Source organism: Apteryx mantelli, chromosome 3 (genome assembly GCF_036417845.1).
Source record: "Apteryx mantelli isolate bAptMan1 chromosome 3, bAptMan1.hap1, whole genome shotgun sequence".
Lineage (NCBI taxonomy): Eukaryota > Metazoa > Chordata > Aves > Apterygiformes > Apterygidae > Apteryx > Apteryx mantelli.
In genome coordinates, this window is record NC_089980.1 from 42,322,567 (window position 1) to 42,335,067 (window position 12,501).

General features: G+C 41.4%; 1 protein-coding gene across 1 annotated transcript in view; it reads right to left on the reverse strand.

The window, feature by feature from the left end:
- Positions 1-12,501, reverse strand: part of DAAM2 (dishevelled associated activator of morphogenesis 2) — a 125,938-nt gene that overhangs the window by 4,053 nt on the left and 109,384 nt on the right. The window contains exons 21-22 of the mRNA XM_067293187.1: positions 12,124-12,184; positions 6,622-6,753 (exon numbers count right to left, since the gene is read on the reverse strand). Of these exons, the coding sequence (XP_067149288.1) occupies positions 6,622-6,753; positions 12,124-12,184 (193 nt within the window). The remainder of the gene's footprint in view (positions 1-6,621; positions 6,754-12,123; positions 12,185-12,501) is intronic.

Below are 12,501 nucleotides of genomic sequence, written 5' to 3' on the forward strand. Positions count from 1 at the left end.
CAGGTAAAGCATAAACAATGTCTCCCAGTAAACTGCAGGGGGAAGAAACCTCCAAGGAAAGCAGCTTCCTTCTGGCACAGCCTGAGAGATTCAGCATCTCCCCTCCTTTGCTTTCCTTGCCAGGCCCACAAAGCAGTTTGAAGCAATAGCTTCTTTTTTCTCTAAAAAGGCCGTGTTCTCAGCCAGAAACAAACAAAGAAACCCAAAGTATCTGGAAAAAAAAAAAAGTGTTGGAAGAAGTGCAAGTTGCTTTGAGCTACCAAACATGGCAGGAGTTGAAGGAAGCAATACAGCAGTGATAAGTCATGGAGGGAGTTCAGAGTATGAAAACAGCAATAGATGACTTCTCTGTGTTAACTCCTTTTCTCTGAAACCTCTGAAAACAGCTACTCTTTTCACACAGGCAGAAGTGCTTTTGCCATTGCGTCCCCACTTCCACTAAGAGCAGTAACAGCATTGCTGTGCTGGAAAGGCCCAGCACCCCGAGAACCTTCCAGAGGCATTTGTGAATATAATGTGTTGTGGACTCTGTGCAGCAGCAAGGAGGATCCATGCTGAGAACAGTGGACTTTGGTGCCCTGTACCTGGCTTAGCAGATCACAATCACTCACTGTAAAGCACTGGAAGATGCAAAGCAAAAATCTAAAAGCTAAAAGTGAGCTAAAAGTACCAAAATAAGTACAAAAGAAAAATCTTCAGTTCACTGAAGAAAGCATTTTAATTCTTTGTCTAATCCCTCCAGAAAAAGCTGACCGAGCAGAGGAAGGCAAGTCAGGAGATCCAACTTTAGCTGCCAACTCTGCCCATGATGTGGCTTGGGAACTCATGTTCCCTGAGCCTCACTTTCTCCATTTGTTAAAAAACAGAAAATGTTACTCCACTTATCTGATAAAGAAAATGGCAAGAATTCAGTCATTCACATCTGTAAGGCACTACATCAATTCAATGCACTATTGTAAAGACAGCCATGTTGTCCTTTCACAATCTAAACTCCAACAGACCCCTTTGTTTTTATTACTTCTTCTCTTTCTCTTCTGTTTTTATTACTACTTCTCTTTCTATTACTTCTTCTCTTTTTTATATGTGCTTTTTCAAAGTACTGGTGCTAGGATGAAGGATGCTGTGCTGCTGGAGGCAGTTTCCCTGGAGCTAACCATGCTGCCTACCTCAGTCGGCACACAAGAGGCAGAGCAGCATGGCACAGACCCAGCAGATCTGAACCCCAACACTCTCTTCTGGTCTCTGCCACGGGTTTTGTGTGACCCTGTACAAATCACTTAACTGCTCCCAGTGCGGATTCCCTGTCCAACAATACCTGCTTTTGTGCACTGTTGTGAAATCTATAGCTAAACCTTTATACAAGCACAAAGTTTTCAGGAATTGTGTGACATGCTGTAATACCATGGAACAAGGGCTGAAGCTTGCTTATTCCTTAAGTCATTTGGGGACAAATGACACAGGCAAAGCAAAATGGAAAATTGCATTTCAGCTGGTTTTCCACTGCAATACAGGATGGTATCTCTTTTTTTCATTAAAAAATTCATTTCCACACCATAAGGGCCCCCAAGCTCCAAGATATAACAGGTCCATGAGCTCAGTGCCAGCTCTCCTTCCTCTGCCAAACTTTCCACTGAATTCATCCTCTTGCCAAAGCAAATCGTTTAGACAGTTGTTTATTTTGAAAAGGCATTTCAGCAAGGAGAGGGAAAGCGGGATAGCAGCGCACACACTCTCTGCTGCGCTTGCCAATGAAATGTTAAACAGTGGCAGAAGGGCTCTGGAGACAGCAGGGACAGGGCTTGTATGAGCAGGAGGAAAAATAGCCCTGATAAAAATTCCCGGCCGTCTGTGCTGCCTGCTATTGAGGGAGGAGCCAATGAAAAAATGAATTACAACATGCGGCCATGCACAGTCTTCCCCAGATAAGTAATCCTGAGATTGCTGTTACAAAGACTCCAATCCTGTACTAAGGCAGCTCAAATAAATGTCTGTCCTCTTCATAGGACAGATTCAAATCAGATAATGGAAAGAGCCCTACTGATTTCAGGCAGGGCTGGGTCCAGTTCTCCTTGCAACCAATTGCTCTTAAAGGATTCTCCCATGAATTCCACAGTAACTCTGGCAGCCAAAACCAGGTTACAGGTACTATAAATATTTCTGATATGCTAGATACCAACCTGCACTTCTAAATCAGTGTACAATAGGTATGTAATTTATAAACTGAGTGGCTGCTTGTGGTGGCAGGCTGCAGTGTCTGGTCATGCCACTGGAATGCACCCCATCTTGACTTCCTGATCTTTTCCTTCTACATTAGCCCCAGAGGCTGGCAGAACATGCCAGTCTCCAAAAATGAATGCTTGAAATGCACAGCCTCTAACTGGCACTTGGACTACAGTATTTCTGCATGCTTCATAGCATTCTACCATCAATGACTATTTTCTTAAAGCAGATTTTGGCCTTCACTGCCTTGCTGTTCCTCAAAACATGGTTATTGTATGTGCTAAGCTTACTGAGTGCATGCACAGATTTTAATCTCCAGTCCCCATGATAAATATAAATTCTCTGCTTGAGAGGAGCTGTCAGGGGAAAGACTGGGAATGAATAATACCTTTCCTACCCTCCTCATTAGTCTTGTTCAAACTGTCCACCTCTGTTGTGCTACCACATGTCTCTCTATACGGAGGCTTAAGTTCGATTTTCAAATCTAATCCATCTTTGGTTTCATGGAGCAACGGTGTGAACACCAATAATTATGGCAATGTCAATAATACCTGACTAAGTAGATGCTGTTCTTTCAGGAGGATCCAAAATGTTTTACAAACGGGTTTGTTATAAACCACACACACATAAAGCAGAGCAGTTATACAGCAGTATAGTGATGTAAGTTCATACTCGTCAACACTTAAGTATATTGTAAAGCTTCCTTTGAGGTAACCATCACCTTATTCAAGTGAGAAAATAAAATTCACACCAAGGGAGGACACTTTGCCTTGGCCTGAGCGTTTTCATTGTTTCTCCACAGAAATCCAGGGGAAGACTTTTCACAAACAAAATTCAACCTCATTCTGTTTTTGTTGTGAAAAAGTCTATTTTTCGTCTGTCACGTAAAAACTGGTGAAGGATTCCAGGGCAGAATTTCACAATCTTCCCCACCCCCCACTTCTTCCAGTTGATGGGAAATGGCAGAAAACATTGCCCTTGACCTAATCTATGTATTCCTTTAAAAAATTGTGTTGAAAGTGAGAAATCCAGAAAAAGAACAGGAACCAGCTGTGCTAGGGTTCCTATTTAAAGAGTCAGTCTAAGTTTTCAATCAGTTCTTAATCAAGCATCTGTTTATTGCATGAAGATAACTATAGTTACAAGGTTTTCTCTGCAAACATGGATGCTTGCATCCAGCAATCTGGCCTTTTAAATTTAAAATATCATTTCCTCCCCATGGCCACCAACAGTAAACGGTTCTGTTTAAGCAGAAAAGCCAAAAAAATCAAATCCCTTACTTTCCTACTAGATATGATAAGTTGAAGCCTGGGTTAAGGTTTATTGATTGGGAAATCTGTACTTTATACCTGCTCCATCAGCCTAGAGTGGCTCCCCATTAGGTTTTGTGTAAAATTAAAGGTCCCAGCTTTAAATAACAACATCACCAACAGACTTGCAGAAATTGCCTCTGTCCCCAGTTTGGCCCAGTGGGTCTCAGGACTTTGATTAGTACCATGCACAGGAAGTTTGAGATTCCTCCATGGCCATATCTCCAAGAAGGAGGAGTTTGTTGCCTTCCAAGACTGAAGAGGATATTTGTATTCCATATGCATAAATGACAGGAGAAAAGCTTTTACTGGTGGGTTGGCAGTGGTCACTACTGTGCTGATTAACAGGGACTGAGTGGTCTACCTGACAGTAAATGCTGAACAGAACTGTAAAATATACCCGCTACAGAGAGGGTCAGTACTTCAGTTTGGTAATGGATTGTTTTCAAAACTTAAATACTGAAATGACTTTTTTCCAGCACTAAAGATACTTAAAAAAAAAAAGAAAGAAAGAAAGAAAAAACTTCCCAGGTTTGAAAAGATAATTTGTATTGTTTTAAATCCCAGCTGTGGAAACATGGCTCTGACTAACTCATAGCAATCAATTAGCCACATCTATATTTAGAAAGATATTCAGCTCCAGCTGTTAAAACTAGAGCTTCATTATTATTAATAAATCTGTGAACCAGACCAATTCTTCCTGGGCTCAATAGGATATTTTTAAAAGCCCTCCCTCTCCCACTACCTTTTTTTTTTTGGTTTGGTTTGCTTTGAGAAATCAAAAAAGAACACGATAATCAGATGTCTGTGTCCCTCTCTTCCTTTAACTGGCCAGTTATAGTAGGTTTCCATGGTAAGAAAAAAAGCTTGTGATTCAACAAACACAGAGAGCTCACTGAGAATGGAAGATGTTATGGGTTTTGAGAAGCACATCTGGTTTGTTAAAAATTTCCTTTTTTTTTTTTTTTAAAGAAAAAGAGGAAGAAGAGAGGGGGAAAAATAATATAAGGCAAACATGAGAAATAGCTCAGCATTGGTAAGGACAGACAGTTCCCTTTTAGGAGTCCAAAAGCAGCTCATTGCCAGTGGAAGAACCAAAGCCATAGGTTGAGCAGAAGCTGGAAAGGCATGTGTTCAAACATAGAAGGGGTGTGTGAGGAGAAGGTAGAGAAACGTTTCCCAAGCATGTTATAGTCATTAAAATAAAACATCTCTTTTTGTCAAGTGCTTTATGTTGGCTAATGTCTAAAAAAGTGTGCAACAACTTCCAGACATATTGGTCTGTCTGTAGGGAGATTCTCTGGTTATTCTTAAAGCAAAAGATCTACGTTTTTCTTGCCTTTGCCTGGTCAAGGAAAGTTGCAATTCTGTGCTGGACATGTATCATTTTATCATTTTAACCCATGACTGACCTTGTAAATAAACCACATTGAGATTTAGTCCTAGTGTGCCAAAAGAAAGGTCCACCATTATCTGTAATATCAAAACAAAACAGGGGAGTCTAAGCCAAGGACACAGTGAATCCTCTTCCAGAAACACAAATCTAACTATGATTAAGTTGAAAAATTTACCCAGTCATAAAACAGAGGCCCCCAAATCATAGAAAACAGAGTTTTTCTCAGTAAATTCAGATAGCCTTAGAAGCGGAGGCACGGAATGTAAAATACTGTTCTTATGATTATAAAGCCAATATGGTGCACACATTATTATCTTGGAAGTGGTTTGAATATTCTCAAGCAACATGTCAACAATGAAAAAAAACAGGCACATTATTCTCCACAACGTTCCCTTGGAACATTTATGAGTGTTGGACTGCCCTGCTTTATCTTCCAAGTGCAGTAAAAATTACTCCCCTGCTGGCATTTGCCAAGCTAGCTAGCTTTAACTGAGACCCAGTGGCTTCTGGTGTTTGGGGTAGCAAGTCAATGTTACCAACATTATCTCCACAGCAAGAAGATGCTATCAAGTCACAGAATGACGTTACACCAGAGTCACTGAATGAGTAAGGAGTCTTACTATCCAGATCCTCGGGCAGTATTTTGCCTGTCCTTCAAAATCTATGGCCTACCAACCCAAGGGCAGAGGTTTCATTAATAAAGCAACAGGTCCCTTAACACTGCTTATGTTTCCCTGCAGGGACTGACACCAGCAGTGGAAACAATACAATCCAAAAGAAATAACCCATTTGCTACATAAAGCCAACTACTTTCAACATGCCAGCCAACAAGGGTAGATTTGCCATTACATTTCGTTTATTTTAGAACTTGTTCTCCTGTAAACATTTTCATATGCTTATGATCTTTTCATATAAACTCTTCCTCATCCAGTTGAGAGACAGAGGGATTAATGCCAGCTTCCAAATCATCAGCAAAGAAAAAGCACCTCCTTAGCTGTCTGCACCTCCCTTACCAGACTTGTACAAAAAAAGCAAAATAATCACAACAGCACTTGAAGAGTAACACACACATGGTGCTTGCTGTGTGAGAAGGATCCTAAAACATCTGACAAACCATGCATGTTTGGGATCCGCCCATGCAATGAAATGCTAGCAGTAACAGACAAGAGTAACAGACAAGAGTAACAGGAAAAGATCAGGTATTCAGGGTCACCAAACTATCCAAAGGCTCATTTTTAAAGGGAACAATGAAGCACAAATGTCCCCAGTTGAATATACAGGTGGGATTAAGTCAGCAGAGGAAGGTAAAAGGTACCAGGTCACTATCGCTAATAACCATGGAAATTCTTTTTGAGAACTTGTTTAAAAGGCAGTTCCTGCAATACCACAGCACAGTGTGATACCCTTGCCCAGAAATCACCATCACAGTTCTATCCCACACACTGATATTGTTAAGGAAGATTAGCCAGAAGTGGGCAAGAGCACTGAATCTTCTTTTAACCTTAAGACATAGTCTAAACTGCTAAGTTCATAGACAAGCCAGATAAGGAAAAGTCAGAAACTTCAGCTTAAAATATTTTCAGTGTCTACTGTAGTTTTCACTATGGTCCCAGCATCTGAAATTGCTGTTTCCATTTTGATTCACGCTTTTGATTTGGTCAGTGAAACCCCAGACACTTCAAAAGGTATCCATACCTTGTCTCTAGCCTCATTCAGAAGGTCTTCTAACTCCGAGAAGCTGAAACTTGCCACAGTGATGAAATCGCTCATGACAGGAACAAACCTGTCTCCTGATTCCCGCATGCGTCTCTTCTGATAATCCAGTTCCTGAAAGAGAAATGAGAAATATAGACTGGCAAGTACCAAGGATTCCTCACTGAGAAAAAAAGGGAATGGGGAAGCCCATCTATTTAATTCAGTACAGAGTGTGCTCTGCTCCCACTCCTCATGCACTCGTCCAGAATTATAATTCAGAAAACAAGTGTTTCTCACTAAGCCAAAAGTTCTGCCTTTGCCGCATGAGATGGAGGCCTAAGATGGGACGGAGGAAGGTCTTAGTTACAGTTTCTTAGATCCTAGAACAACAACCACTTCCAAGAAAGCCATCAATACATTTAATTTCTAAAGCAACTTTAGAATCCAAGCATCAGGTATGTGAAATGCAGCAGTTCTCTTTCTATACAGAATGGCAAAGAATAGACAACTCAGACTGTGCAGCAATTGAATTTGGAATTTTTAATAGTGAGTTTCCCTCCATCTTCTCTTCCCTTTGTGGCTCAAAGGGCTGCATTCTTGGGGAAATGTGTACATATGTGCATAATCTTTTTAGGTCCTAGCTCTGAATCTCCCCAATGTATTTAGATTCTTTGCAACAAGGTTCAGGAAAGCTGAGAAAAAATTTTGCATGGTCCCCTCTGGGAGAAGATGATGGAGTATATGACTAGACAAGATTCATTTTGGTCCTATTTTTAAGAAGCAAGGCTTGTGTGATCTCACTCTCTGTCTGTCTTTCCACCTTCCCTTCACCTAGTGACTTTTTATGTCTCTTACCAATTCCAGTCTGACAGAAGCTGAAATGTCAGAGATAATTAAATTCCCACAGGTTCTCTGAAAAGCTCTAGCTGAGCAACAAAGAGATGTCAAAATTTTTCCCCTGCTGAAGAACTGGCAGAAAGAAGTCAGGTATTATACAGCATTTGCTATCACCCTGCTAGTCAATAAGCATTTGCTTTGGTGTCATAAAAGTCACAGAATTAGAAACTGGGGCTATTGTGATAAGAGAATTTATGGGATCCATAAAACCATAAGAAATCAAGCTCGCTACTTAAAGAAAAACTGACTGTAAAATTCTTTCTTTCTGGCTCAAGTCTTTTACTTCAAAGCCAGAATTACCTATGCTATCCCTTCTCTTTCTTCACTATGCTTGTGGCACTGAAAAAACTACTGAGCTTCTCAAAATGATTAAGTTGTAGTAAGACAGGCTGTCTCCCATGTCTGTGCTTGGCTTGTGTGCTGTTGACAGTCTCACGGGGACAATGAAATGGTAATCTGGGACTCATCTTTATCCTCAGCTGCATAATCAGTGGGAACGATAAAGCCATGCTTTCTCTGTAGGAAAACCAGCATGAAACAGCAGCAGCAGGTCAAGTTACAATCTGACCCTGTGTTCCCTTTGGAAAAAAATATTTGTGCGTGTTTTTGTTCTTCTGCATCTCTGCTGGCTGCAATTCCAGTTACAAGCATGTTTGGTGCTCTTTGTTACTGGTCATCAAAATACCAGGTCACAGAGTCAAATGGGTAGGTTTACAATCATCTGCGCTGAGAAACTACTTGGGCTGTGCTCCACACTGCTGATAGGCAAAGAATGACTTTGGCTATCAGCAATCCAAAAATCAGACTTGATGTATCTTCTGGTCTGACATGCATTGGAAAGAGGATGTAGTCATTACAAGGAAAGAGCACAAGGCAGAAAAGTGTCAGGAAAAGAAATGAGCAAGTGGCTGGAGAAATGTAGAAATTAAAGAAGTGTTGCTTCCCCCTGCTTTATGTTACATCCTCCTCTTCCCTGGTTTTCCTAATACATCATCATCTACTATCTTGGGAGCACTACTCAGTTACACTGCTTTGCAGTGAATTGTCTCCATGTTACAATCCTGAATTGGACCTTGCAAGTACAGGAAAAGTCACTTCACATGCTGCTGAGAATAATGGGTATTTTTTTAGCCACTCTCTTCCCATTCTTGTTTATAAGCTAATTTTAGCTGAAAGTTGCTCTGCTCCTCTATCCTCACCCCCAAAGCAGATGAGTATAATAGTTCTGTCATCCTACTTGCACTGTTGAAAGCTATGGCATTTGGGATTGTTACTGGAGAGCAATGTTCTTCAAAGCAAAATTAGGATTTGGTTATCTGCTTTTCAATTTCAAATTCAGTCCTTCCCTGAAGAATAGTTCTTCCAAATTAAAAAAAATCCCACACAAGTAACTGCTATGACTGTTAGCCAGTCCAAGAAAGAAGCCAGAGAATAAGTCCTCTACATCTTCTTGAAATGGTCTATACTAGTCATAAAAGCATAACAGCAGAAGCTAACACTGTCCTTGGTGGGCTGGTCTACTGGTTCACTAGCGAGATGAAAGGATTCGACTGTGGCAGTGGTTTCTCAAGTGGCAGTCATGGTCTCCTTGTTCTGTGAGAGGGCTCCACTGCCAGAGTTTATTTTCTGATTCATAAAAGACCAAGAACTACTTAGATGTCCTGGGAGCATCCTACACAAAGACAATAGCTGCATGCATGTTATGACAAAGGGCTATGTCTTGTTTTTAAAAAGGAGCTGTGAGTCCAGGAAAGCAAAGGGTTAGCCGTACCTTTAAAAGCATCTGACTGTGAAACTATTTTTAGCTTTCTATTCTTAAGGGGCCTTGAAGAAACTTCTCAGTCAGTGGAGCCAAGGCTGTGGTGAGAACACACTGGCCTGGAATCAGGAATCGCACCTTCCCCTCCTCCCCCTTCCACCTGACAATGATCTTCTATTGTTGCTATAGTGCTACTTTTTACATGCCAGAAAACCACGAATTGAGCAAGCAGACTGGGAGGCATTGGCAGCCCCAGCTGATAAATACCATGGCAGGGAGAAGAGTGGGGAGGGAAGATGGTGATTGAATGGGCAGGAGAGCTTACCCATGGAAGCCATGGATGGGAAAGAGAAGGAAAATTGGCTGCAAAGGCGAAAGGGCAAACAACCCAATCACAAAAAAACAAAACAGAAGCAGGTACTCACATTTCAAGAGGGGGAATTGTCTGCCCCCACTGAAACTGGGCCTCTCCAAGTCATGAGCTTCATGTCAGCCTTCCCTTTACAGGTGCTTTTAATTCCCAAATACCACTTGCCATGCATGTGTTGCCATGCAGCAATACCTCTTCCTATTGCTGCCTTCTCCTTTACCCCAACAATCCAGAAATAAGGCTTGGAAGATCTCTTTTCACTCAGGAGGATGACTGGCTAAATAGATGAACTGTTGGAGACAGCCAGATGACCCAGGGGCCAGAAATAGGACACAGAGCCTTTCCTCTACCTTCACAGCCAAACCAAACTCAGGCCAGGTGAAAGGAAAATGAAGTAATCACTCTCTGTTTTATATATGAAGGACAGGAGGGTCCTATTTCAGTTCCTTGAAAGACAGGCAATTATTTCACAGAAACCACTCACCATGATTCCTACCAACTAGTCCCTTTGCCAGCAGTCCTAGTGCAGAGGCCACAAAATGAACAGCAAAGGCAGCAGAGAACATCTGCTAGGATACAAGATGCTTCTCTAGGTTAGCACCAAGGCACTAAGGCAGGGGTCATAGGGGAGGAAGGTATGCATTAAAGCTGCTGTTATTGGTTGTCTTTGCTTGGTATTGCTCACATTGAGACATTCAGTGTCACCAGTCTGGATCTCTCCACTAGCATTAAAGTAATACGATTGGAAAAAAAACAAGTGAAACAAAGCTTCCACCCTGAAGACAGAGGGACACTGAAAAAAATAAAACCCTGGTTGAAAAGGCAAGGAACATCTAAACACAGCAATGATCCTCTTGAATTCCAAAGGCCTTTCTCGATTTTCTTCAGCACCATCCTTACCTCAGTATATCCAATAGACAAGATGTGCCACAACCAAACTGAACTTATGATTTTGTTCCTGTACTTGCAGCTCTTAAGCACAGAAAATGTTTAACTGTGCAGATGATGGGAGACATAAAGAGACAGAGATGACAGAGTAACGTTAGCCTTTAATCTTTACTATCTTTAGTGCTGTGCAAACACTATTTTGTTGTTCCCCACATTAGCCCTTGTGTGGGAGGAAGTATTTATAGTTACCGTTTCACAGAGAGGAGGTAAACAGGTTGAGTTTTTCAAAGCCGCACATGTAAGTCAACGGCATAACCAAATTCCTGGCTCCTGCCACTGAACACACTGTCTCACACTGTGCTGTCCTGCCTCAGAAAGCCCAGAATCTTTTCCCAGAAACTAAACCAACAGCATATCTACTGAATTATATGGCAGTTACACTAAAGCCAATAGAAGAAGTTTAGAAAACAGGATCCTTCCTATGAGTTTTCTAACCAACCTACAGCATTGCTGAGATAGAAGTCCATGCAAAATTCAAAAAAACCCCAGGCTTTAAATGAAAAGGGACAATTTTCTCTGGGACTTCTCACTGAGGAATTCAAAGCAGCTCATGTTCAATGTCTTTTTTTTTTTTTAAAAAAAGAAACAAAATGACCCTAGGCAAGGGAGAACTATCTAAAAGTATGTAACTCAGGTTAGTTCATGTATCATTTCATTGTCTCTGCCATACACCTGAAGGAAGCTTTAAATCTAAAGTTCTGTTCTCTCCTCTGGCCTTCCCTAATAAACAGACCATTTGCTCTAGCTCTTGTTATCTAGAGAAGCAAGCTGCCCACTGAATTTTGCCCATTTTGTAGTTGTCCATTGTACAGTTGGTGGTAATGACTAAAGGAAGCTTCCAGGTAGGGGAATCATGGCTGACATAGAAAGTTATGTCTCCGGGGAACACTTAGACCAATACTTCAGTTTTAACTCCTGTGAGTTAAATACACAATACACAAGACTGCATCAATAAACCATTTGTACCGTTCTCTATTTAGATGGAAGGCTCTGCACTAACAAAGCACAGATTGAGCAAGGTAGCCCAAGCCCAGCTTAAAACATTTTAATTAATAGCAGGAACAAAGGCCATTGCAGCTTTGTTTGACAGCTCAGCTGCCTCACTTTTAGCTAGTCTAGCTTTTCCTTCATCTTCCCAAGGCATGCTTGGGATAGGTTAGGGTTGTGTGTAATAGTATATTATCTGTTTACAACTACTCTAAGAGCCATGTGAAACACTTGCTCAGCAGCCAGCCAGCCCTCAGTAAGAAAGAAAATGAATTTTATTTTTTTTTGCAGTGCGTGCCATTTGTCCTTTAACTCTCCAGGCTGAGATCAAACAAGATTTTTGTTAGGCTGAAGTCTGCTAAGATCATCAGCAGGAGCGCCCCATGAGAAGCTTGTATTTGTTTTTTCTTGGCTAATACATTGTAGAACAGAATGGAAAGGAGAAAGGAAAGCCCACTTTCTCTTAAGATAGAATATATAGTGCCCCTGATTCTGAGCGAGATATTTTAGTATGGAGCTTTGGAAACCTTCAGATACTTACAGCCTCAACAGCTTTCAATCCGGTCTTTATATTGTTAACTTCCTTCTCCAGCTCTACCAGGCTGCATGAAAGACAGATATGTAGAAGTTAAAACAAAAGGGGCAGTGTTACAGGGGAATACAGGAACTCTGTAGCAGAACAGACCATTGGCCCATCAAGTCTGGTTTCCGGCCTCTGGCATCAGCCACACCAGACGATGAGAAATGAGGGGAAGAAGGTCTGTTAATACTCTGTGCTGCTTTTTGTATGAGATGGAAGATCAGGCAGACCCTGTCTGCCTGTGGTCACAGAAAAGATTGGGATTTTCCTGGGAAGAAGCAGGGGGTTACCCTCAGAACATCTATCCAAGAGTACTAAGATACCAGGCCTGTGAACTGA